General features: G+C 49.4%; 12 protein-coding genes and 1 non-coding gene across 13 annotated transcripts; 5 read left to right on the forward strand and 8 right to left on the reverse strand.

The window, feature by feature from the left end:
• Window positions 1-379: 379 nt before the first annotated feature.
• BDQ94DRAFT_159606 (MIF domain protein) lies at window positions 380-3,461 on the reverse strand (the record flags this gene model as incomplete). Its single annotated transcript, XM_026769092.1, has 7 exons — window positions 380-811; window positions 872-930; window positions 981-1,130; window positions 1,517-1,994; window positions 2,134-2,611; window positions 3,156-3,213; window positions 3,263-3,461. 7 exons carry the CDS (start codon window positions 3,459-3,461, stop codon window positions 380-382), a joined length of 1,854 nt encoding a protein of 617 aa, XP_026626399.1.
• Window positions 3,462-3,990: 529 nt separating this feature from the next.
• On the reverse strand, window positions 3,991-4,062 carry BDQ94DRAFT_t145. The gene has a single exon. It is a non-coding gene; the product is annotated as a tRNA-Glu (tRNA).
• A 365-nt stretch (window positions 4,063-4,427) lies between these two features.
• BDQ94DRAFT_159607 (MIND complex subunit MTW1) lies at window positions 4,428-5,533 on the forward strand (the record flags this gene model as incomplete). The annotated part of the gene is made up of 3 exons (XM_026769093.1): window positions 4,428-4,481; window positions 4,540-4,866; window positions 4,931-5,533. The coding sequence occupies 3 exons, from the start codon at window positions 4,428-4,430 to the stop codon at window positions 5,531-5,533; spliced, it is 984 nt and encodes a 327-aa protein (XP_026626400.1).
• A 78-nt stretch (window positions 5,534-5,611) lies between these two features.
• Window positions 5,612-6,941, reverse strand: BDQ94DRAFT_159608 (dihydroorotase; the record flags this gene model as incomplete). The annotated part of the gene is made up of 4 exons (XM_026769094.1): window positions 5,612-6,093; window positions 6,144-6,597; window positions 6,709-6,788; window positions 6,887-6,941. The coding sequence occupies 4 exons, from the start codon at window positions 6,939-6,941 to the stop codon at window positions 5,612-5,614; spliced, it is 1,071 nt and encodes a 356-aa protein (XP_026626401.1).
• Window positions 6,942-7,753: 812 nt separating this feature from the next.
• Window positions 7,754-8,869, reverse strand: BDQ94DRAFT_170541 (intradiol ring-cleavage dioxygenase; the record flags this gene model as incomplete). Its single annotated transcript, XM_026771506.1, has 1 exon — window positions 7,754-8,869. The coding sequence occupies one exon, from the start codon at window positions 8,867-8,869 to the stop codon at window positions 7,754-7,756; it is 1,116 nt and encodes a 371-aa protein (XP_026626402.1).
• A 264-nt stretch (window positions 8,870-9,133) lies between these two features.
• Window positions 9,134-9,682, forward strand: BDQ94DRAFT_35116 (uncharacterized protein). The gene has a single exon (XM_026775558.1). It carries the CDS (start codon window positions 9,224-9,226, stop codon window positions 9,632-9,634), a length of 411 nt encoding a protein of 136 aa, XP_026626403.1. The 5' UTR covers window positions 9,134-9,223; the 3' UTR covers window positions 9,635-9,682.
• Window positions 9,683-10,053, reverse strand: BDQ94DRAFT_35117 (uncharacterized protein). The gene has a single exon (XM_026775559.1). It carries the CDS (start codon window positions 9,950-9,952, stop codon window positions 9,731-9,733), a length of 222 nt encoding a protein of 73 aa, XP_026626404.1. The 5' UTR covers window positions 9,953-10,053; the 3' UTR covers window positions 9,683-9,730.
• Window positions 10,054-10,438, reverse strand: BDQ94DRAFT_35118 (uncharacterized protein). Its single transcript, XM_026775560.1, has one exon. It carries the CDS (start codon window positions 10,385-10,387, stop codon window positions 10,154-10,156), a length of 234 nt encoding a protein of 77 aa, XP_026626405.1. The 5' UTR covers window positions 10,388-10,438; the 3' UTR covers window positions 10,054-10,153.
• An 839-nt stretch (window positions 10,439-11,277) lies between these two features.
• Window positions 11,278-12,158, forward strand: BDQ94DRAFT_170542 (uncharacterized protein; the record flags this gene model as incomplete). Its single annotated transcript, XM_026771507.1, has 2 exons — window positions 11,278-11,610; window positions 11,670-12,158. 2 exons carry the CDS (start codon window positions 11,278-11,280, stop codon window positions 12,156-12,158), a joined length of 822 nt encoding a protein of 273 aa, XP_026626406.1.
• Window positions 12,159-13,800, reverse strand: BDQ94DRAFT_35123 (short chain dehydrogenase family protein). The gene is made up of 5 exons (XM_026775561.1): window positions 13,411-13,800; window positions 12,902-13,333; window positions 12,752-12,849; window positions 12,624-12,698; window positions 12,159-12,567 (listed from the first exon to the last, which is right to left on the reverse strand). Exons 1-5 carry the CDS (start codon window positions 13,508-13,510, stop codon window positions 12,316-12,318), a joined length of 957 nt encoding a protein of 318 aa, XP_026626407.1. The 5' UTR covers window positions 13,511-13,800; the 3' UTR covers window positions 12,159-12,315.
• Window positions 13,801-13,977: 177 nt separating this feature from the next.
• Window positions 13,978-15,174, forward strand: swc5 (putative Swr1p complex component (Swc5)). Its single transcript, XM_026775562.1, has 2 exons — window positions 13,978-14,362; window positions 14,430-15,174. The coding sequence occupies exons 1-2, from the start codon at window positions 14,004-14,006 to the stop codon at window positions 15,130-15,132; spliced, it is 1,062 nt and encodes a 353-aa protein (XP_026626408.1). The 5' UTR covers window positions 13,978-14,003; the 3' UTR covers window positions 15,133-15,174.
• A 4,430-nt stretch (window positions 15,175-19,604) lies between these two features.
• On the reverse strand, window positions 19,605-21,144 carry BDQ94DRAFT_35135 (T2 family ribonuclease). The gene is made up of 5 exons (XM_026775563.1): window positions 20,586-21,144; window positions 20,351-20,535; window positions 20,186-20,301; window positions 19,943-20,138; window positions 19,605-19,891 (listed from the first exon to the last, which is right to left on the reverse strand). Exons 1-5 carry the CDS (start codon window positions 20,813-20,815, stop codon window positions 19,827-19,829), a joined length of 792 nt encoding a protein of 263 aa, XP_026626409.1. The 5' UTR covers window positions 20,816-21,144; the 3' UTR covers window positions 19,605-19,826.
• Window positions 21,145-22,047: 903 nt separating this feature from the next.
• On the forward strand, window positions 22,048-23,384 carry BDQ94DRAFT_144057 (GNAT family N-acetyltransferase). The gene has a single exon (XM_026766377.1). The coding sequence runs from the start codon at window positions 22,332-22,334 to the stop codon at window positions 22,851-22,853; it is 522 nt and encodes a 173-aa protein (XP_026626410.1). The 5' UTR covers window positions 22,048-22,331; the 3' UTR covers window positions 22,854-23,384.
• Window positions 23,385-24,365: the final 981 nt, after the last annotated feature.

Here is a 24,365-nt window from a genome sequence, read left to right on the forward strand (position 1 = left end):
GCGCGGTGCGCGGTCCGTGACGCGTGGTCAGGTGATTTGTTATCTATATCTATATGATGAGTACCATCGTTCAATCTTTGGTGGTATTTATGGTGGGTTAGGTAAATGATAGAAGACTATGCTCTTCTCACTGCATATAAGCTGCAGAGTCTGCAGGATGAGGTTGGTTCTTTGCACTGAGCTATACTCTAACTCAAACGCAGATCTATCTAAAGGATGGTGTTTGAACTAGGCTTATCGAAGTCAAAAATATACTACTTAGTACCTTCGTTAACGAATGAGGAGCAATGACCCACCTCGTCACTGGAAAATACCCCAGGCCTCACGAAATAATATTGTTCCATCATGCAACAGCGATCAATAAACCCCGTGCAGACATTCACTCATCAGCCGGTGTCACAACTGTAACATCAAGTCCGGACTTCTTCAATATCTCCCTTGAACGAGCCCACTGAACGCCAAATAGCCCGGAGTTGAACCGACACGACCAAAGCTCAAGGAATCTACCCTCCTGGTATTCAATCCGATCAAGTTGTTCCTTCATGTCTGCGATGGCAAGCTCGGTATTCTCCAGCACTATGTTTTCAGGGCTGACCATCCTTCCCAGCCCTCGCGATGTGAAAAGGCAGATGATCCAATGACGTTTCCTGCTGTCGTTCTCGTAGTCCTTCTCCTGCGGTGGAATAATTAGAGCAGTCCCCTCTGGCAGTCGAGCTCTTCTTGCGCCAACGCTAGTCGTAATAGTATTGTGCCTGGGCTTGGAAGAGAATTGTCGGCAGTGGGATCGATAGATTTCATATGCAGCAGGGTACTGTCAAGTTCTTAGTCAAATCCATCCAGCATCCCGAGGGAGATGCTACTCGAGACTCACATTGCTTCGGAAGACCCTCGCTATTCCCTTTCCCCAGGTGCCACGGCAGTTACATGCATCTGCTTTCCATCAGCTTTTACCTTCACATTCGCTGGATAGAGAAACGTACGAATCAGTGCTGCTCCCTCCGGGGCGTCGAAAAGACTACCTTGAATCTCTAAGAGATTGCCTGTGGTGCTGCTTGGCTCCATATGTCTCGAGTGTGTGTTAAATCTGATAGAAGAATTCTTCTTTCTATCAAGAGCAACAGGAGGACCAACTATCACACGAGGAATATATACTCAAAAGTTATTCAATCAGGAGCGTGACTGAAGCCATGAGCGGTAGTAAAGAAGTCAATAGAAACTGAGAAAAAAAATCCAATTCAAAGAAGGTAACTACCGTGAATACCATGGACCATTGCTGGAACTCCCGCACATTCTGCTCATGATGGCAATAAGTGACCTTTTAAGGAAATACAACAGGCTCATTTGATGAAAAAGTGAATGATGATAATGACAAAGAGTGTGAGTACAAAATGGATAAGCGGATCAGTTTGGGGTAATGGACACGTCAATGCAGGCTACTACTGCGTATTCCCGGACTTTTCATTCCGTTCTGTTCCCTGACGGGAAAGGAAGTGACGAAAGCCCCTGGATTTTGTACTTGACTTCGACCTGACATCGCCGTCCGTAGCATCACTAGCTTGTGACTCTTTCTCGGGAGATGGCGCCTGTGTGCCCCCACAGGCCCACGAAGAGGTGGTTGCAACCGAAATCGGAGCGCTCTGTGAACTGGTAGATTTCAGTCTTCGACTCATGGTTCGTGAGACAGTTTTGAATAAACCGGAGCCGTGATCCGGGGAAGAGCGCTCCAGTCGTGCAATTTCACCCATCATGGTAACCCCGTTGGTCGCGAAATTTTCCTCTGGGATTGGAATATATAAGATGACTCCTCGGTTTGGAGCCACGTGAAGAATTTCCTGAAGAGCTGCCTGGATCAGAATAGTGCTACGAAGGTTGGTTATTGGCGCGATGAGATATGGCAGTGCAAAGACTTTCATCAGGTAGGCTGGCAGGTTTACTCTGCCGAATTGGATGCATGCATCCTCTTGGATGGTGGTCATCATAAGGGTTTCGGATTTCTGAAAGATGCGTGCCATATGGGACGAAATGTTCGAGACGAGTGACTCCACTTCTTTGATCTACACCTTGCATGAGAATGGTAGCCCAAAAAAGTCCTCTCGTTACTGGAAATTTTGACTGAAACCCACCGTCACGCACCTTGGTGTTGATCTTGATCTCTACCACCACGACAGAATCCTGGCTGATTTGAGTTCTGGGTGAGGTCAACGGGCCCCTAGTGCTGAAGGCGTCTTCGAAGTACTGGCTTTTCGTTCGAGTCATCGGCTTCTCCTCCACACTCTTACGCTCTATATGAACTGGCTTGACATCCAGTGGTGCACCGCCAGTCAGAGCAGAATTCGGGGCCTCATCGTCATCCTTCTCTTCCAGGAACATAGACGGCCTCACGGGATCCCTTTCTAATTTGTTCTTCTGCTTGAGTGTTGCCTCGGAGACGCTGACTGATGCGAACGCTTGGAACGTGACGGGCGACTGGAGAATAGGTACTGGTGGAGAGATACTGCCAGACGACGTATTCGACAAGTCGATACGTCGTCTTCGCAGGGAGAAGTCAATCCTGTGGCGCCTTGCGGTCATTGCGGCGTAGGTGTATATGAATTTCGGTAAAGATTGACCGCTGTTTCTTGCTGAAGTATAAGAAGTAACTGTATGGGTTGACTTCGATTCTTTTGTCAAGGTTGTTCTGACGCTGATTAGATGAGGGATATGGGACTTTCAGAAGATACTTAGTACTTCCTGCCATCACTGGTTTACCCCTGGGTACATCTGAAAATACTAGAAAGGCAGGTGCTAGCTACCCTAAACGGTAGGACCACTCAATATCCACAGATGGCAATCATAGGTCAGGCTTGCTATACACTGATATCCACCGACCGGCTGTACGAGTCTCACAGTCGAATGACCATACCCAACTCATAGCCGCCAGTCCAAACCACGAAACCTTAGCATACACTCAAGCCAGAAACCCGAGATAGTCGAAAGCTGAGTTTCCGCTATAAAATATCTTGTCGATTCTCCGTCTCCTGTCCCACACGATCTCTCCATCCGGCCGACGTTTGATATAGAGGATCCGGTGCTGAGGAATGAATTCCTCGTCGGTTGTCTCTTTCTTCCACGCGTTGAAGCCATACTCCAGACGGCCTTCGAATCGATCTTCATACCCAATGACGTAATTGGTCCCATCAAAGGCAGGGTCCCAGATAATACGGTTGATTATGTCTTTGATATTAATTAGCAACGCTGCCAAAAAACGAGTCTTCTCATATACCTGCTGCAGGACGAAGTCTATTCTCCACGGGCTCCGGCTTCCGTGAGCCTGAATCAACAGGTTTATCCGCGACCTCAAAGGAAGTAGGCGTTGGGGTTCTCGATTGAGCATCTGGCCGAGGAGTCGAGCTACGCTCGTAGTCCTGCTCCGGGACATCGTAAACTCCCCGCTGTGTCTCTGTCGATGGTTCTGAAGCCATGGTATCGATGCCTATCAAACAATTCTGTTCTGGTTTTGTCCTGAAGGTGCTTGGTTGAATGCTGAGATAACTGAGGACATGTTCGTAGGTTATATATTATTGCTAAAGAACAGTGCGACATAACCACAAAACTAACAACTTGAAGTCTACCATGCTGCCCATTCTACTACTGGTTCCAACATGTTGTCCAAACATGACCAAAGCACGTTGCATGGAAGGCCTGATAGATCCACCGCATCGCATCAGATCACACACTATGGTGATGTCCTGAATGAACTGTAGCCACAAGTGGGAAAGTGAGTCAAACGAGAGTGGCTTAGCGCACTCCCGGGATGAAAATGTGACTCACAGTCGAGCGTGTTCATTATGAGTGATGTTGAGTCAGACTTGACTATTGACTATGTGACGACGGAGAAAATTTCAAGAGGAAGTAACATTGAGTAGCATCAGCTGCAAAAACATAAGTTATTTCGGAAAAGGGAGGTTAGGGACGAAGTACTCCCGCAGAGAACAAAAAAGGAAATTTGAGCTCCGATAGGGGGAATCGAACCCCCGGCTGCCGTGTGAGAGACGGCGATGTTAGCCACTACACCATATCGGATCTTGTTGGAAATCTTGTATAGATTTTAGCTTATAGTCCACAGCAGTTGCATCTATCCCCTGTCTTCACGCTAGTTGTTGAACTTAAACTAGGATTGAGTATGAGAGAACATCCAGGCTGTAACACGGAGTGAGAAGCAAGGTTGAAGGAGGAAACCAAACTTAGAACGTGCGGGTAGCAGAACCCCGCGTCCTCAAGGTACACAGTCTTGGCTCCAACGGATGTCGGGTCTCCTCACGCGGCGGACCAAAACCAACTATTTTAACCCGCATTCGCGCGCAAACGCGTCTACCTAAGAAGTCCAAAGACTCCTCCACCCCTCAATCCGCAAGCTGTATAATGATCACTGTCAGGCCGACATCAGGATGAGTGACGCGACGACTTCTCTGCTCACAGAGCACTTCAGCTACACGCCCTTAGTCAGTATGGCCCTTTGGCGACGCGCTGTTGAAAACAACCCAAGCTGACTAGGCGCAGTCTCTCATAGATGACATTATCAACTCGATCAACAATTTAATCTATCAAGCTATTTCCAGTCTCGAGACGGGTCTATTGGGAACGCCACCAGAGCGCCTGGGGTTTTCGCATGCGAACAACGGCTCGACGATACCTGACACCGACGAAGACGGGAATGTCATTTACCCAGAGGCACAGCTGGAAATTGAAAATGGACTGCATCAGCTAGAAACACTACTCGAGGCGACAGTCGACAAAACTTTTGATAAATTCGAGCTTTTCGTGCTGCGCAATACGTTCAAAGTACCCGACGATCTGATGGGATGGATTCGTCTGAAGCACTACGAGGTATGTTGAACTACCAAGCTTCAAGCTCCCCTTGCTCCTCTGACCAGCCGGGCTCCTTTATTAGAATCTATGTTTGGACCCCCCTTCCGATGCCCCTACTCCAGAGACAATCTCCGCCCAGCGAAAGAAGTTACACGAAACCAAGAAGTTGAATCGGGCGCTGAAACAGGAAAGCGCACGGAACGAGGCCGTCATTGCTCAGTTACGCTCCATCCTGTCGAAAACGCAGATCGCAAAACAGGAGAACGATGTCGCACCCAACGGTCAATCGAACCTGGACTTGTCATTCTTGACTTCTAGCCCAGCTGCACAACAGCTACGTGTCGGCGCCGCTACGGGATCAAATACTCAACACACACCAATCACCACGAACGCTACGTTTATCCTGTCCCAGCTTCCCGCTCTACAAGCGCTGCTCAAAGAACTCCGGCCAAAATTGGCAACTCTACCACATTCTGGAGATAAAATGGACACGGAACCCAAAGCCGATGCGAGACGCGAGTACATCGAGAGCAGAGTTAGGCTGCACCTCGAAAGGGCTGGTCAGCTGGCGGTTGGTAGTGATGGTAATACCGTCGTTGCCGGCCGTAAGATCGATATTGCAGAAGCACAGGCTCTTGAGGCTATTACGGGAATGCTTACACAAGGAGACAAGAAATCAGCCTAAAGGCGTGAACTGAGAAACACTGGGACGGCTTTCGTCCCAATTCCATTAAGGAGATCTATTTCACACAATCAACCGAGTTCATGCAGACCACGACACGCTCCATGTCTGCTGGTCCCGTCTGAATGGAACGACGTCCACCTTGTCCGACTTCAAGATGTTCGGGATTTTCTCATCCTTCTTATCGATGATGATGAACTCCTTCTGCTCTTCGCCAATGCCATAAAAATTGCGACCAAACTTGCTCATGAAGCCCTCGACGATCTCGGGGGTAATGTCTTCCTCCTTCAGGACGCCGTTCTCGCAAGCTTGCTCAAACGCGTCGATGACAAGCTGGGTGGTGTGGGGCTGAGTGAACACACCGGCGGCGATCTTGTCGCCTCCTCTCTTGGACACAGCCGGGTGAGGTGCGCTGTCGGATCCGAAGAAGAACTTGGGGTTACCGGAGGCTGCTGCGCGCAGAAGGGCATCACGATCCGCGGGCGTCTTGGCGACCGGCTTGCAGAAGCAGAACGGATCTCCCGCCCAGGAATCGATAATAATCGACAGATGGTGGGCCGTGACTAAAGCAGGTGTTAGTGGACACTTCTTCAGCTATGGGGAGAGTCCTCACTTGTTCCTGCAACAGTAGGGCCGCACTTCTTGACAGCCTCAACCGCAGCAGCGGTGGTGCAGTGCTCGAGAATGATCCTCAGCTTGGGGAAACGCTCGTGCAGCTCGAGCAAGGTTGGAAGGAAGCGCTCCTCTGCCGTCAAAACGGTCACATCACCCGTGGACGGGACTTCGCCGTGCAGGTTGAGGATCATATCCTGACGCTCCATCTCAGCGAAGACGGGGTAGAACTGAGTGTAGTCGATGACGCCCGAGGAGGAGTTAGTAGTAACACCAGCCGGGTAACTCTTAACGCCAGTGATACCGCGCTTCTTGGCATCGATGATGGTCTCGGGCGTCACGGTCTCATGGAGATACAGAGACATGAGATAGTTCACATTAGGCTCGATGGCCTGGAGACGCTGCTTGTACTCAAGCGCGCGGTCAACGGTGGTCACGGGAGGGACCAAGTTCGGCTGGTGAAAGACATCCACGTTACTATATTATTTCAATTGCAATGCAGCAAACTCACCAACCACATACGAATATGGTCAGAAGTTCAAAGTAGTATAGAGTGTTGGATTTACCATAACAAAAACCGTGTTGACACCACCCTGTCTAATAGTAGGAGTAACAAGCTCCATCATATCACCATCGCGAAGATGCACTTTATTCCACCAACACCCAATTAGCCAAATTAATCTTGGACACCCTCCCCATCAACGCCAGGTACAATTGGCAATCATTCAATAAAATAGTACGCACCATGAAAGTCCGCGGAAGCGGGGAGCTTCACGCCCTGCAGCTTGGAGAGAGGCATTCTTCTTCCCGAACAATAGTAGAACTTTGAGTACCGAGGTATTACCAAGTTGGGTCTGAAGATGCGAGGAAACAGCATGAACTAAATACTGTTTCCAATCAATGATGTATAACAATCAAATAGCTGGATAATTTTATAAAACAACAATTTCCCATGGGCCGGGTTTTCCCCGCCAATTTTTTGTCGCGGGGGAATTTGGGATCCATGACCGCCTTGATTGTGATTGGTTGGTGTGGGGACAGGCATGTGATGTCACGGGGATGCCCGCGCTGATTGACATCCTGGCTCGTGGTTGCTTAGTTCACTACTAGTGTTTACAACTGGGTAGGGAGCCTTCTACATCGTGTCGTCCTGGACGGTTCGGGATGTGGAGGGCGCCGCATACAAGCGTTCTTCAAAATAGTTGTGTTCCATGGACCAACGGCCAGCTTCTATACTTATTGAAACCTAGGTGTGCTGAAGATGCAAGATCCAGTTGTTTGCTACCGCCATGTAATGGGCCCGCAAGGGATAATACTTCCCAGCCTACAGTCAAATGAGCATGGCTTTAAGTGATTGCGTATTTACAGGCTTTACATTCTACTTACATTGACCAGTTTTGCTTACCTTCTCGGACTACGGTTTAATATTCTACTTACAACAAATGGAGAAAGCTACAGAATTGTGAAAATCACGCATAAGTCAGATTCAAACGAGTGCTATCATCCTTAACAACGAAGCTCAATCACGAAACACACAGTGCTTTCAATCTCAAAGTCTCACCGCATCATTCGGTCATCACCTGTGACATCTTTACGAGATAACCCTTTCACTTAGAATTGGCCTCCAGAAGGTTGGCTACCGCTGGGCTGACCACCACTAGGCTGGCTGCCACCGGACTGACCGCCGCCGGGAGAGGAAGAGTCGTCATCAACCGCTTCACCACCGCTGGAGGTGTAGATGAAGCTGTAGTTGGGGTCATAGGTGGCAGACACATTGACAGCAATAGTTACCCACCCGAAGAGACCATCGTTCAAACTGTCTCCAAGGTAGACGTAGTTCAGGACAGGGTCAGAGTCGGAATTCTCAGTCTCATCGGAGAAGACACGGTCCTCTGCGTTGGTGGTGAGCGTGACGGTGTTGGTGTTGTATGGGTAAGTAGCCTCCACGTCGTCGATGAGATCCTGGTCCCAGAAGAGCTGACCAATATGGGCAACAGTGCCGCCAGTGATGGTGTTGTTGTCAAGCACAGTCACGTCCAAGTGGGCAACCATGTGATGGTGGGTCGTGCGGCCGGAGTAGTGGCCTGGGAAGAGAGACTCGAAGGTGACAACACCATCAGAGTCAGTCTTCTGGATACCACGGAGGAAGGTGGCGTTCAGGTTCGAAGTGTCGTCGGTATTTCCGTTGCCGTTGGCGACCAGGCCGGAGTAGACACCGGTGGCATTGCAGTTCCAGATATCCCAGTACAGGTCGGTGATTGGCTCGCAGGTCTCAACGTTGATGAACTGGCCTTCAATCACCACGGGAACACCTGACTGATCTTCGCGGACGTCCGACCGAATGTACTCGCCAGGAACATAGTAGGGACCAGTCTCACCCTCTGGGTTCAGAATGCAGGTACTGGTATTGGCAAAGATCTCGCTGGCAGAGGAGTCGGGTGTGATATCAGACCCAGTCACAAGATGGGACTTGTTGAGAACCGAGTCAGTATCCCGTGCAGCAAGGCGCCTCCGGTGGAGGTCCACCAAGGCTCTACGGCGAGCCTCGGCGCGAGCATTGAGACCACTGCGCTCGAACTTGGAAGCACAATTCTCCAAGCCACGACGCATGTTGGATTTGAAGTTCAGAAGGTCAGAGTTGGCTCGCTTCTCCTGATGGCCGGGATGAGCAGTGGCAAGGACCGCGCATCCTGCCGCAGCCAACTTGACAACATTCTGAAGATGCATTTTCGAGGTAGCTCAAAAGATGAAGTCCAAGAGATTTGGAAAAGAAACGGGCGATATTTGCAGGCGATGGAAGCTAGAGAGGCTTTGAAGAGACTGATTTCTGCTGGATGTCCCTCTCAAATGCCTCCTGGACGAAGAGCCTTTATACGCTGCTTCCTCCATCATGAGCGTTGACATCAAAGTGCGCGTTGCCGATGAATTGTGCAGTCTATACCCATCTGGGCGCGGACGAATTTGCCATTGCGCGGAGTATGTTCCCTTGCCGAAGCGATATCAATCCCAAAGACGAGTACAGTCGTCAGCAGTGGATGGAATCAATGGCGAGCTTGTACTGATCCCTGCTTGCTCTATCCAATGTTGCGGGCCAAAAATGAGCGAAAGCGTGCTCGAGTGATGAATCTACTTGCCGGGAAGGAAGATGACGAATCCCTCCCACCGGCCAAGACCACTGGCCGCGGGGACGCTGCGATGAAGCTCGCCCGCCAAGACTGCCTAATGATGTCCCTCAAGAGACCACCACCCCAGACGCCGCGTGTCATTACTATCCAGATCTCACTGATTGGCTTGGCTCTGAGAGAAACTGCGATGATCTGCACATCAGGGCTCAATATTAATCCGGTATCATTAAGCACGATTATGATTCGATATAATTTGGTGGCTGTGGCTCGTGGCCCCGGCGCAGGCGTTTTGAGTACCTACGGAGCAATACCCGTAGCCTTGGCAAAGCGAAGACTGCTTGCAGCCCTAGGTCCAGCCTGGTCGTGAGTCACTCTGTTTGGTAGGAATTTCGGGCCTCGAGAATCCCATGATTCCTGTGCAATGATCCCGCTGTCCACTCTCAGAGAATTTTGCGTGTTTCATTTATATGGTGGCCTGTGGGGACCCTAGATGAGTCCTCCACGGAGACCTGAGGAATACTTTGAACTCGCTCGTTCTCGGTTGATCGGCTTCACTTGGCCGTAGGCTGAAAACTGAGAGGAGACATGTGTTAGGCGAATATGCCGAACAGAAGATTGCAGTGCTGATCGCCCGCCTAGCCAAGACCTGCGCAACTAAGCTCCGCCTTGGAACAGTCGTGGACATGATACTAGGTTGGTGGAATATGAAGGCAATGGCCCATGCATGGTCTGGATAATGGCCCCGTGCCACTGCCTCTTCGTGCTATCTTTGGGTGATGATCGGCACCTGGATGGCGAATGCATCGTCTCTTGAGGTGGATGGCATCTCACTTGGGCCTTGCTACAGCGAATCTCTCTAATGATGGAAATTCTACAAGCCGCATACTCATGGAAGCAGATTAAGCAGACGGTGCGGAGAATATCCAATTAGGGCAATTTTCAGAGCGGAGTCTAGACTTCCAACAGGCCGGCAGGATCCAAGAAATGTGGAGAACATGCAAAGCCATCTTTGCACATTAGCAGACTGGATGCTATTGACGGTGGCATATGGTAGTCTGGACATCGAGACGTGCGCACACTCTGGAGAGATCGAGGTATAGCTAGTAGCCCAGTAATACATGCGCTTCTATAGAGAATAGATTACCCCCACGGGTCTCTCTGACATTGGTGGAATCATTAAAGCCACAGGAAGCAGTGGCAGCAGCTGCCCCATGTGAAAGCTGGAGTCCCTTTGGCCTGTATTACTTTGCTGCTCGACTGCCCCATACTAGAAGGGGGGCAGGCCCCGACTCTCAACCCATCACCGAAGATGGAACGAAGGGTGCGAAAGGTACCATTGATAGGACCCGACAGCTCTCATGCCCATCAGCCGGTGTCTCCTTTTGATCCAAGATGTTCGATACAAATGAGTGGCGTTTCCAGCCGGGCTTATTCACACCAATAGGACCGGAAGCGACAGATGTGTTACACAGAAGCCGAGTGCCTTTGTCCAAGTCCAAGTCGTCCATTCGCGCTGCTTGATGCACCGACCTCTTCTAAGCGCCGAAGGGGACAAGGCTGCATCAAGTCAGTTTGAAGGATTCCTGCGTCTTCGCGCTCATGCAGGAGACAGCAAATAGGCGCGGCGCATTTCCCATGGGCGGCTATTTGGCTTTCATGGCTGAAGGGCTCTCGTGAAGATGTTTCAACTATTCGCGCTTTGTGCGAGGCCATTATTTATTTTTGGCAGCTGAAGAATTCTGAAGAAGTCAAGATGGGCTATTTATTGCTTGCATAAGTAGTTGACGAGGTCTGCAAGTTTTTTTAGGGTCTTCTCTATCCTGTTTGTAACACTACCTTCCTTACCTTCTATAGCTTCAGTTCATTCCATTCCTTCTACCATTAAGACCTGTTTTCTCTTTCAATTCGTCCACTTCACAGCCTTCTGGCAAGGCTCTTTCTTCTTGATTCTTCCCCATTTTCCACACCACTGAACCCATAAAAGGAGAAGAAAATAAAACATAAGAAACTATGGATCGCAGCCTATCCTCCGAATCCACCATAACCACAACCATAACCTCAACCGCTTCCATCGAAGAAGAATCCAAATTTCTCACCCGCACCCAACACCTCCGACACACCCGCCTGGCCCTCGCCATCCTCACTTTCCTAACCTCCATCCCAACCATCGCCTGCGAAGCCGTCGCCCTCCACCACTACCGCCAAACCTCCCCCTACGCACGAGTCTGGCTCAACCTATGGCCTCTGAACCTGGACCTAAGGCCCACTATCGCCTTGCTCGCCTGCGGCTGTGTGATAGCATTCCAGAACTTGCTCTATATTGTTACGGCTGTTGTTCCTTCGGTGGGTAGTCCCTCACCTTCCCCCCCTTTAGCATATGATACTAATGGCATTGACACCAGCCCCGCCCCCACATCCGCCTCCTCAATCTCCTCGCCGCCGCAACAGCCCTCTCGGGCTTCATCGCCGCGCTCGTGGGCCTGGTATTCGTGATTTACCAGCCTGGAGCGAAGCACCCGAGCGGGTTCAGTAAGATGGAGACGTTGCATTCGTGGACGTGTAAGTGGGGCGTTGTGAGGGATGATTATACGAGCAGTGGAAATGGGACTGTTAGCGCTAGCGCTAGTTATAATGCTACCGGTGGGGGTGTTACAGTGCCGGTGCATTTCAAGCGAGATTGTGAGGTTACTAGGGCTGGGTTCGCATTGCTTTGTGTGTTGCTTGGGTTGGAGGTTGTTATGGGGGGTGTGGTTGCTGTGGGGGTTTGGGTTGAGAGGAAGGTTGGTGGGGTGAGGGGTGGAAGTTTGGAGGATATTGGGAGAGGGGGAGAGATGATGAAGGGGGAGAGTAAGGTTTCTGTGGGGGGAGTGGAGAAGTATCCAGGGACTTGAATTTGAGTTGATGAGTGGGCGTGGTTAATTTGGGGTTAATTGGGGTGTGGTAGATGGTGGATGGGTTGGGGGAGTATGGTGTAATGTAGGTAGGTAAATTGAGATATCTTGATAGGGCATGCACTAGATACTTGAATGTATTGTAAAGCTGGGGGCGTTATAGCTTCGCTCCTCCTGTCGCTTTACTGCTATCCATCCTCACCCCCTCATCGTCCTGCTCTGCGACTTCTAGTACGGGCATCTCCTTCGGCATCATGCGTCTTGGGCTGCTCCCGGGGATAACGGAGTACTTGGAGAAATCTGTCACTCCACAGTAGTCACGCAGAAAGTCCTCATCGAGAGCTAGGAGCCCGTTCACAGTCTGTGTTGGAGTGTTCAAGATCCCGAGGATTGCGTCGGAGAAGATCGTCTATGTTAAATTGTTAGTATGTATCAAAGGGAACGTGTATGCTGATAGGATCATACCGGCTTCCTCAGGTCAGCCTTTCGCGAATCGCCATCATTCGCAGGGTTCATCTCGGTTGCTGCGCTTTCAACAGCCTATCCACATAACCATTAGCCAGCTACCACTCCTAAAGGAGCACTCAACATACCGTAGCAGGCCATATACTAGTAATAGCCATATCAGACTTTCCCTCTCTCACCCAATCCATGGCCAAGCCACGAGTAAGCACACTCATCCCGACCTTGCCTGTGCATTGTCAGCACTGCCCAGAACCCTATTCGATATCCTGAAGACTCACCCATAGCATAAGCCGTCTTTCCCCTGAAGAACCTCGAATAGATCGGCGGCGAAACCACCACAATTCTGCCTTTCCACCCATTCTTCTCAAACACCGGCAACGCCGCCATGATAGTCGCATACAGTCCCTCCGGATTGACCCGCTGCATCAGCTGGAATCTCTTGAGCGGCGTATTCGCAACAGACGACCACCATATGGCACCCGAATTGTAGACTAGCACATCCAGCCGACCACCGGTAATCCGTACAGTCTCGCTCACCAGATTCTCGACCTGGGCGGGGTCGCGCACGTCGACTTGAATGGGGTGGGCGGTGCCTCCGGCAAGGGCTATTTCGCGGGCAACGGTGTGAATGGTGGAGGCGGGAGAGTTGGGGTCTGGTGGGAAGGGTGCTGTGGTGTCAGGGGAGGTGGCAGATTTGGCGGCTATAATTACTGTATAAGGGTATCACTTGTTAGTAAAGGTTGGTGATAAACAGGGATATGGAGAATTATGTTGTTGTCTCGCATACCGGTGTATCCGTTCTTCGCGAGATCGATAGCGATCTGGCGGCCAATGCCTCGGGAGGCGCCCACTACTAGGGCGACAGGGTTAGGCGAGCGAGTGATCATGATGTCTGTATTTAGACAAATTAATCATGCCAGTTGTTGAAGAGTAGGTCTCAACTGGCATATCGAGATGCTGTGAGTTGATATAGAGGTCCAGGCTCGGTCATCCTCGGTAGATGGAGTGATTAGTAGTCTTTGGCCGAGCGCTCGGCTCGGCCCGTTGACAGACGGTTTAGTATGGAGATGAGGGGTTCGTGGGACAGCAAATGTCCTGCTGTTTATTGAAGACTTGAATGAACTAGACACAAGGTGTGCGTAAGTATTTGTCGTTGAATTGCTGGACGGTGTTGTAGATGGTCATCCACTGGATCTCCTTATCGCAGCAACCTCGGCGTTATCACTTCATCTCCATCGCCGCATCTCGGCTCCGATTGGTCGTATTCATTACATAATCAGCTATCATATCCTCCACCGCCCTGGCAGAATCTCGCGTCTTTCACAGCGTTTCACTTTTCCACTTCAGCAACAGAACTATACTTCACAGCTATCTATCAAAATGCCACCAGATATGGCCTCTCCCTCCGCCGAAATTGACTTGGACGACGAGCAGTATGACTCTGCCGAAGACGAAGACTTCCAGCTCGACGCAGCCCAAGATGACGCGGACTCGGGCATGTCCGATTCCGACGAAGAGGAGGCCGCCGACGAGCCAGCGTCTAAGCGACGGAAGAAGGATACCAAGGATGCGCAAGGAGCCGGTGATGACGACGAGCTGGCTTCTGGAGATGAGGCGATGATCCAGAAGGCGAAGAATAAGAAGAGGAAGAAGGGAGAAGACGGGGATGTGGATCTTGATGATGATGAGGAAGGAGGAACGGGAGGTTTTGTGCGGACGCGCGCGATGAAGATGCGAATGTACGTGTTTTATACATTTGTCTGACTGTCTACTAGATACGTTTATACTGACACAATACTTTCGCAGTGGAGAGGAGCGTAAACCTCTCGCGAAGATCGACGGCGCTACAGTTGACGTGGATGCGTTATGGGCGAAGATGAACGCACCAGACTCGGGGGTAGATGCTTCTTCAGCGCAGGACGAGAGCAAGGAAGCTACGCCTGCGGCTGGCCAGACTGACGGGGAAACGGCAGGTGGTGACGAGGCGACGCCCTCCGCACAGGATCCCCAGACGAAATATACCGAAGAAATGGTGAAGATCAAGCGCACATACAAGTTTGCAGGAGAGATGATTACAGAAGAGAAGATTGTGCCCAAGGATTCAGCGGAAGCTAAGCTATTCTTGGCGGGCGAGAAGGATGCGGAGACCGTGACTGCTGCAGATGTAGACAACGCAGCGAATGCTAAAGATGCCCTCAAACTGCGCAGACCGCTTCGACGACCTTCCCGCTTTGATCCGAATCCCACCGGTTCGATCAAGAAGAGCTGGGAGAAACAGCCCGTTACAGAGGCGACGGCTGGACAGGAGAACGCCCGGGGACCGAAGATCAACACGGTCGAGAAGTCGCGTCTGGACTGGGCTGCGTATGTGGACCAGGCTGGAATCAAGGACGAGCTCAACGTGCACAGCAAAGCGAAGGAGGGATTCCTGGGTCGCATGGATTTCTTGGACCGCGTGGGGGCCAAGATAGACGAGGAGAGGAGAAATGCTCGTCTGAAGGGGCTTTAAACTGCCTTAATTTCCAGTCCCTCTTTTCCTTTGGCTTATCGACTCGCCTCTCGGCTCCTCGCCAAATCCTTCTCCGAATTTCCTCACATGCAGGTGCGGAGCAATGCCAGGATCTTCAGCACTGGTTCCCTTGTGTCCAGGCCTCGACTTCTCGACTTGGCACGTTTCCCAGTCTGCAAGCCCGGCTGGCTACACGCCTCAAACAGCACGGGATACCCATGCGGTGTGATATTAACTACCATCCATAGCTGGGGGTAGTACCGGACACGTGCCTACGGCTTGATCCACCGGGCCATACTCTTCTCCGCACTACGCGGTTCGCTTACGCGGATGAATGCCACTGGTTGGATGGGCGTATATTACCTATGCATCGAACTAGCATGGCTGGCGTAAGTGCCAGCTAGGGCGATATTATGACTTATGACATGTGAATTAGTGGGGATGTACGATATTGTTAGGATGGAAATACTTGTTGATCCAATAGAGTGATATTGGTTGCACGGGCTGTATAGCTAGCTACATAGTACTTTTTTAATTAAATTCTCTACCTAATAAAAGGACTTAGGAAGGAAGAAATGGAGAAACTTAACGAAGCTCTCTCAATCGACCTCCTGCTGACGTCGGAACCAAGTAACTTGCAGCGTAGTCGGCTGAACTCGAGAAGGGTGTGTGATGCTAACAATCCCCACGTATCTCTGACCACATCCGAGGAGTCTCGGTATCCCCAAGTAGGACTTTACCAGCAGCATGCAAACACCTTGAAATCCATCCCGCCACGCACAACCCCATGCTTGTACTGCTAATAGCCCTGATTAGCGCGGCACTGATGTTGACTTCTTCTCCGGGGAAGTATGTCCACATGATCGCCTTTTCTTCCCGCAATAGAACCTGGCCGCACAGGCATTCCAGCATAAGTTGCAACTGTAGTGAGAATCTCACCTCGATTTGGTATCCCCCATGACCCATTCTTCTCCAGGGCGTGATCGTGGAAGCTTCAACATGATTTTATAACAGCTTGAATTTCGATCTTCGTATCATCGTGCCGCTTATTACCACATATGAGTCCTTTTCTTTCAAAGATGCTTTGTGCAAAAACCTTTTGTGTCTTCTATGTACCTATGTTTCTATTTCAACTTAGTTATTGCCAGGATATATGCTGTAATTGGCGTTGTACAATGCCTCAACGGCTCTGGAAACGTGTATAGCTCGTTGCAGTGGGACACCCAAAAAGTACAGTCATGAGGAAGGCAGGCAACTTCTGCCTAGGAAATTGCTGGCATACGTCGTGCTGAAGGTTCCCAGTTTTTCTCCCTGGATAAATTTTTGATGAAATTCCTCATCATTGAGGTCAAGTATTCAGCATAAGAGGAAACAGTTCCACTTGATTGATCGGTAGATGCCATGTTATGTATCACAGACATATGCAGAGTATAGGTTTGCCCAAGCTATGATTAGCAAAATGCTGATAACTACCGCATGTCCATTTCCTTTCCAGAATCATCATCTTTGGACTTGATCCAGCCCGCTAACACCAATGATGGCTCGTCCCATCATCAACCTGACGGATTTCTTCACGCCTTCGCAGAGGTATGGATGACTTGAAGATACATTCGATCATGCTGCATGGACATGAATACCACGTAAATTTAAGTCTATCACAAAATATCCTCGTTATCTTAAGAACGAGCGACAAGCTCTATAAGAGGAGTGATGGCTTTCATATCTCGTCAATGTGTTAGTGGAAAAGATGTCTTTTTTAGCCATCTAAACCCGCCGATTGATACTTTCTTTGCCAGTTGGATTTTCCCTTGTCTTTCATAAGCCTCTCCAGGCGAAATCCCTAGATATTGTTCATTGGCGTTAGCTGCGAGAAAAGGCACATGGGGGCAGTTTTCCCCAGCTCATCTCCCCATCATTCTCTTTAGTGACTATTGCCGAGTTTGTTGCATGATAACTCATTATCCCTTGAACTTTGCCAATTTTATGGGGCGGAATAAAGCAGGAAGAATTATCTCCTGGTTTAATTTCGTGGGGTTACTTGACCGATAGTAGCGATGCGTGACCGTATGGAGTCGCATGTGCTCTCGTTGCAGACATATAGCTGGATGTTGGCTTTCCCACTTAAAGCATATTAAACCGGATGACTAGTCGCCATAATGTCTTGAACATGCCGAGTATTCAGAAGCAGTCGAAGTCTTTGTGCCAGAGCCAACAAAAAAAAACCCCCCTGATAGAGACAAAAACCCCGAAACATATATCGAACTTGCAAAGTTCATTAAGTCTCGAGTTGACCTCCGTTCAGAACAACCAGGTAGTTGCCCTATATACCTGTTCCGAGCACCAAATTTGAGCCAGGCAATTGAGTAGATACAAGTTTAATTAGGAAGTTATGTTCGACCTAGCATTATGCAGATCGGGGCCCTAGATAAGCTGTATTTAGTTCCGTGGTAAAGCCAACCGAAAATCATATTTCATCGCTTTCTCTTCTTTTCCAAGGCATATCCTGCCATGACTATTTGGAGAGAGTCCAGAATGTCTGCCTTCTGCAGCAAACGTCCATGCGCTTTCTCGTGCGGAGGTATTGGGACTTTTTATAAGCAGAGTCTCGATATCATCAAAATACGGAAACCGAAAGAGATTCCCAGCCTGGAACGGTTTTTTTCTAGGTTATGGAATCAATATGGGTGCCACGTGCTTGTAGGAAAGATACTGGCTGACATCGCGCTGGCTTAGACGATAATAAAGGGCCATGCTGGCATGCTGGCAGTCCTCGACGCCTCGATAGGCTCGGGGAGGTATACTTCTGTCACTGCCAGTGTTGCTGAGTCGGGCAGTGTATAGGAAAGGACATGCCGTTGGGGATATACCCCTAACTAGTCAATACCAGTAACGAATATATTAAGTCAGTTACATTTATCTCCTTTTCCAAAACATATCCCGCCATAACAAGCGTTTTCCAAACCGGGCCCCATCTATACTTATCCCTTGAGGCAAGCCGTAGCAAGTCGTCTCTCTGCGGTGAACCAGACCAAGACCGTTCTATACACCCATAGTCAGCATGAGGCTCTATATTTGGGGGGAAAGAACTGACACAACGCTTTTATCGTCAATGTGTATTTTCCCACGAACTGGTCTGTATTGCTCTAGCCAATTTATCAATTCTCCAACAGTCATCTACCGCCTCAGCCATAAGTAATAGGTTTACCGCTAGGTAGAGCGTTGATACTTAGCAACGAGGATGACTTCTTGATCTTATTGCGGCTTCCTAGTGGTTATGGACATTAGTCCGATACTTCCTGGGAGCGAGGATCAATGATCCAAGAAGCTTCTCCTTGGCAAACATAACGAGTAGGGGTCCCGTTATGGCATGCGAGTCTGTGATAGGAGGGTCACGGAGCCCAAATGTCCGAATATTATGATTAATAGATAATTCAGCAAGAAACAGACGGCAGTCTTTGATGTGTGGCAAATTCGCTATCATGAAGCAAGAGACTTCAATTTCTTGATTCCGACCATATGTTGTATTTACCCCTGTGAGCTAGGGTCAAGCCTGAAATATGCCATGTCAAAGATCATGGATATACTGCAGCGCAAGCTGGGCCATATGACTCTAACCAACCCGTCAGTTGTGTGTTTCCGAGTGCGTGAGCCAGGAGAGATTGTGTTGTATAGCAATGTATTGTGGATATATTATAGTATCTTTGTACGATAGGATCCCATTTGACTAAGCTGTCTGTGCAAGTATGTATAGTACTTTATGGGTTGATCTATGCTAGTAGCTGAAACCAGTCCCGCTAGAGCAAAACGCCTACCAGAGGATAGATGTCCCAGCGGATCCTTATTATTGATTTTCTGGATCAGAAATCGGAGACTGGGGGACTGCTCGTATGTACATGTGGTCAGTCCTTGGCTGTCCGCTTGTCGTAAGACGCGATTCCATGTCCGCTGACAGTCCCTGTCCTTCGCTACTCTGTGCAGCTAAAAGCTGTCGAAGGAAACTTCGGCGTAAATAGCCGATAAGGTAATTATGTGCCCTTGGGTAGAACTGGACCGACATGTTTTCTATAAATTATCCTCGTAGGTGACGATTGTTGTGCTTCGGTTTAAATTTGGCATCTATCGTACCGCCGTGTATTTGAGATTCGATGTCCATGGGAAGTGACAGTGGCTTCTTTAGGACAGCACAAGGATAGATCGAGGCATCTTGAGTGGGTATCTGTTATAAGGATGAATGTTTGCTCATAGTAGGATTTGACAGTAATAATGAGTATAGGTGTTTGCTCATGTTATGATTTGCTAGATCTAGATAGATTGCTGGGATAATCAAAGCGTATATCTGTTTTCTGTATTGTGGCTGAGGAGCTGATTGGAGAATGCAAAAGTGGAAGAGGAAGGAAAAGTTGGGAGGGAAATGAGAATGCCTTTATATGGTCGAATCCTACAGGGAATGTAAAGGTCATGGAATTGTACAATCCTCTGGTCAATGGCATTCATTAAGAAGCATTGGAGTTGATCACTGTCAATATACATAAATTGAATGCGGCGGATGTTCCGCTAAGAATCATCCCCTCGCAGGCTACCCTGCAATGTGCAATAATCTCACAATTCACAACTTTTCATAATTCACACCTCAATATCATCCTTCATCCTCTTGAGTGAAGAAGCTAGATCGAGTGAGTATCTCAAGTCTAGTTCTATTTGCTGGAGCTGGACTTGGGCGGGTACTTGATGCCAGAGTCCTTGCAGTTGGAGTCCTCAACTAGTAGTATGGGTCAATTAATGTCGTATTATCCAGTTATAGGTGACTTACGTCTCTCAGAAGCAACGTAGGTGCCGCCGATGGCGCTGCCCTTAACGTTGAAGTAGTAGTAGAGCTGGGACAGAGCACCGTCCTCGCACCCAACATACGGAGGGTAACCATCGTGGATCGCGGCGAGAGCATCTTCAATGTCGCTCAGCTTGTAGGTGGCATCCTCGGAGGGAGTGATTCCGGCGTCGGAGAGAGCCTGCTACTGTCAATATCTTTAGAAAACACAAGGGGTTGTTTGCATACGGTGTAGGAATCCAAAGTCTTGAAGAGGTTGACGACCTGCTGGAAAAAGTCACCAACTTCCTCCTGAGGGTAGTAGTCGGTGTAACAGCTGGGCTCGATGGTGTTGATGCAGGTTCCTAGAAAGTTCAATATGCCAGTTCTAGAAACCGATGTGATCAGACATACCGTGCTTGTTCCATTCGTGCTCCCAGAAGCTCTCGTCTTCATCAGCGCCCTCGTAGTCGGGCCAGTATTCCTTCATGTAGGACAGGAGCTCGGTGCGATTCTGCGCTTCGAGGATGGAGGTGATGTTGCTGTACTCGCGCGAGTCGTCGCAGTACTCCTGGTATGTGCCATCGCAGTTGTCGGGCCTTAGAAAGCTCATTAGCGGTGGTATAGGAATGTGATGTGTCAGTCCTACCAGAGTCCGTGAATGGTCCAAGAGTCGGTCGGTCCATCGGAGGGATCATAGTCCCAGAACTGAGTCTGGAGAAGGGAGCCTCCAGGAGAGTTGAAGCAGCAGGAAGCTTCGTTGTCGGTCTGACAGCTCAGAGGGCTATCGGAGGAGCAAGTGTCAATGGTAGCCAGCACACCAGAGCTGAGCTGCATTGCGCCCAGGGCGAGCATGCCCACAGAAGGAAGGAAAGACATTATGCGTAAAACTGATCGTTAACTTCGTGAGGGGAGAACTCAATGGCTGAATGACAATCGGGAAAGCCGGGTGCAATTGACCCAATTTATACCTTAGTAGCGTATAGCTGGCGTTAGGTGGCCATATACTCCGTGCTCGGTTGTCCGACTAGCAACCAGGCCACCGCATGTGGGTAGCGGGGAAATCTGCCACCGAAAGTTGTAGATAGCACATGCCCTGATAAGGAAGAGCTGATTTGCCGCAATCGATCAGAAAAGCAGCCTTAGGAGAGCGGAGGACGCCGTGAGGACCCGCACCTCCGCTGGCGATGAGGTGTCGAATTGGCCAATTGACCGGTGTAGCGGTGGTCTGCAGCCGGTCTGGAGGATGAGCCGTCGGGGCGCCATCGGAGGTTAGGTCGAAGAGTGGGTAGAGTGAGGAGACCAGCTAAATTAACCAAGAGCGAGGCAATTGACTCTCAAGTTGCGTATCAGTAGGTCGCACTTGTTCTTGCTTTTGAGCTGAAAATTGTTTTGATTCGCTCTGGGCGGAGTGATCTGCAGGAGCGGATGATGGATTAATTTCAGGAACCGGGCTCTCCGTCAGCAATGGGCGAATGGCATTGCCGGAGCCAGTGTTGGCTGATGTTGACGACCAGGATTAGAAGCAAGCCAACTTATGAAGAAAAGAATGGATGGAGGAAAATCAGGAAAGAATGTCCGACCTGTTCCTGCAGCAGTCTATTATCCGACACAAGCCGGGTGTAAAAGGGGTGGATGGTATAGAGCAGTGATGCTTCTGGTTCAGAAGTTCGTGTGTCACCAGCAATTTCAAGATCTCTCAATGACGAGTACCGAGCGATAGCATCCTACTCAGTTAGTTATGGTTCTTGATTAGACATCAATTTGTTGAAGGCGAAGGATGTGTTAGCTCATGCTATCTAGTTGTTAGTCTAACGGAGCGCTAATGGCTTGACGAGATAACGCGAGATGCGTGTATCTCCATTGTGGACTGAAATCCTGCACAGATGCCAATCTCCTAGCATCAACGACTTCAGGGAAAAAAAAAAAAAAAAAGCCTTTCTCAACCCAAAGGTTGGATGTAGATGGTTGAAGAACAACCGAAAGACGAGAGGAGAGTAGAAATGACTACTCATACCGACCAAGCGGACTCGTCGCCTGAGGTATCAACACCTTCCCCGATTAAGTCAACATCGCGCCCTTTTCCCAATCGGGATTGACATTCAGGATATGACCGAGTCAAGAGACTCAAGCAACTATATCAGCATTCTTTTTACATGGCAAACCCAGCATAGCTCATCGAGTACATATACAATCGAAGATATACATATTCTACGTACTACTTGCGATCCCAACCGTCCCCTTCAGCTAGCCCGCAGGGAGAGCTCCGAAGATAGCGAAAGAGAATCGCTATACTCCATCCCATCCCGCAAAACCCTGTCGACCATCACTCAAAAAGTATCTACAGAACTCAACATCTACACCCAACAAAGAACCAAAAACACCACCACACAAAATGGCCACAAATTACCATATAATCCCCGCTACAACCCCTCATCACCTCACCGCCGCCCGCACCCTCTTCACAGCCTACGCCACATGGCTCAACATCGACCTTACCTTCCAAAATTTCCAAGCCGAGTTATCCTCTCTCCCTGGTAAATACAGCCCCCAGGAAGGCGGTGACCTTCTTCTCGCATACAGCAGCAGCGCAGACCCCTCCCCGCTGGGCTGCGTGGCTCTCCGTCCGCTCCCTGACAAGGATGATGAGCGGCAACAGCGGCAACTCTGCGAGGTCAAGCGGCTGTATGTTACTCCTGAAGCGCGGAAGATGGGACTGGGGCGGGCGTTAGTGAGTTCGATTGTGGCGAGGGCGAGGGAACTGGGGTATCGGGGGATGAGACTCGATACGTTGCGCAGTATGGAAGGACCGATTCGGCTGTATCGGAGTCTGGGGTTTGTGGAGGTTGGGCCGTATTATGAGACGCCTTTGGTGGAGGAGACGGTGTTTTTAGGTTTGGATTTTGGAAATGAGTAGTACATTTTACTTCATTGGGTGAGGGTGGGAGGGGACTGTTTCTGATTTCTTGTTCATGTCTGGTCTGAGCGGGTGGGAATAGGAAGAGTTGGGGGTATAGACTTCGTCAAGATTATGGTTATTTAGGTTGAGGCATAGCAAGGTGTGTGTATGTATATATAGTAAGTTCATTTTTTCGATATGAAATAGATAGATAACAAATCAATGGAAACATGTCTCTATAACTCAGACTGTTGAGCTTGATATTTTTTGGATTTGCACTCATCGCAGATCATCTGCATCATGCCAAAAGAAGGAAGTCATCATAGTTTAAGAGACAATGCGAGCAACAAATAACCGGAGCAATTCCAAGTTTCATTAAAAGCTTGCCCATAACCAAGCTGTAGGCTGTACGCCCTTTCCAAGAAATCCTCCTCGCATATCATGGACGGCGTAAATTATCCGCAGATTATCGGGTCCCAAGCCTGTTCAAGAGCATTATCTTCCAAGGCATTTTGGGTTGCCAGCCACCTCGAATGTGGAGGAACAGCATCTGCATGTGGGAAAAAGAGAAACGGTGAAGATTTTGCTGGTGGAGAGGTTTTTATGTGGTGATGTTATGTAAGCAATGGTAAGCTAACTTAGTTCACTAACTTAGTTACTTAGCTCGAGTATTAATTAGTAAGGTGGTTTATGCACTCATCGTTGTGCCTCGCGTTGCCGCGTAGTATACAAAGCCAAACCAGTAAATGAAGGACCAAAGTCGAGTAGTAGCTCGAGCTATCATCTCAACATTGATTAATAGTGGGTTTACTTTGGGCTTACTATCACCTCAGCCTTAATAAATGGTACACGCCATATGGCCTATTGTGGCTGTGTACAAGGCTTAAAGGTCTGTGCCCAGCGTGTACAACCAAAGCCCGCCCCATGAGGTTTCGAACATGGAATATTTTCCGCGGAAACAATCTCCTTATTGCCATGCTAAGGAGATAGATCCATGCAGGCACTGGTCAATAGGAGCAATCCACATGTGATATCACATACAGACAATAGTGTAACCGTTTCAGTGGGTGTCAAAAGTTTATTTTGGATCATTCTGGAAACGGTAGGGATTGGGACGATCCCAGGAACCCAGTGATGTGTGGTTGCGTACCGGGGTCGCACATACTATGAATGCCATTGTGTAGATTAAGACTTATTTGTTGGGCTGTGCTGTGAAGCAGAAAGGACGGGCATGCAGGCTTGAGAAACTTGACTATTCTTGATTGAGAAGCCGGTGAGAGATCCAGACGATCGGCCTGTAGGTGTTGTAGCACCCATGGACCTGACTACACAATACGTGGTGGTTATCGGAAGTATTATGCTTACCTGGTTTTACCGATTGAAAGCAAGATCTGTGGTTCGCAAGTGTCTGCCTGCATTGCATTAGTGGCATCGGAACTGCTGTCCGCTGTGCTGTTCCAACTTGTAACCTAAGGCTGGGTGGTCATTCGCGGCTCGAATCCACTCTACAGAGTTGGGAGAGGTTAAGGT

Source organism: Aspergillus welwitschiae (assembly GCF_003344945.1).
Source record: "Aspergillus welwitschiae strain CBS 139.54b unplaced genomic scaffold BDQ94scaffold_16, whole genome shotgun sequence".
Taxonomy (NCBI): Eukaryota; Fungi; Ascomycota; class Eurotiomycetes; order Eurotiales; family Aspergillaceae; genus Aspergillus; species Aspergillus welwitschiae.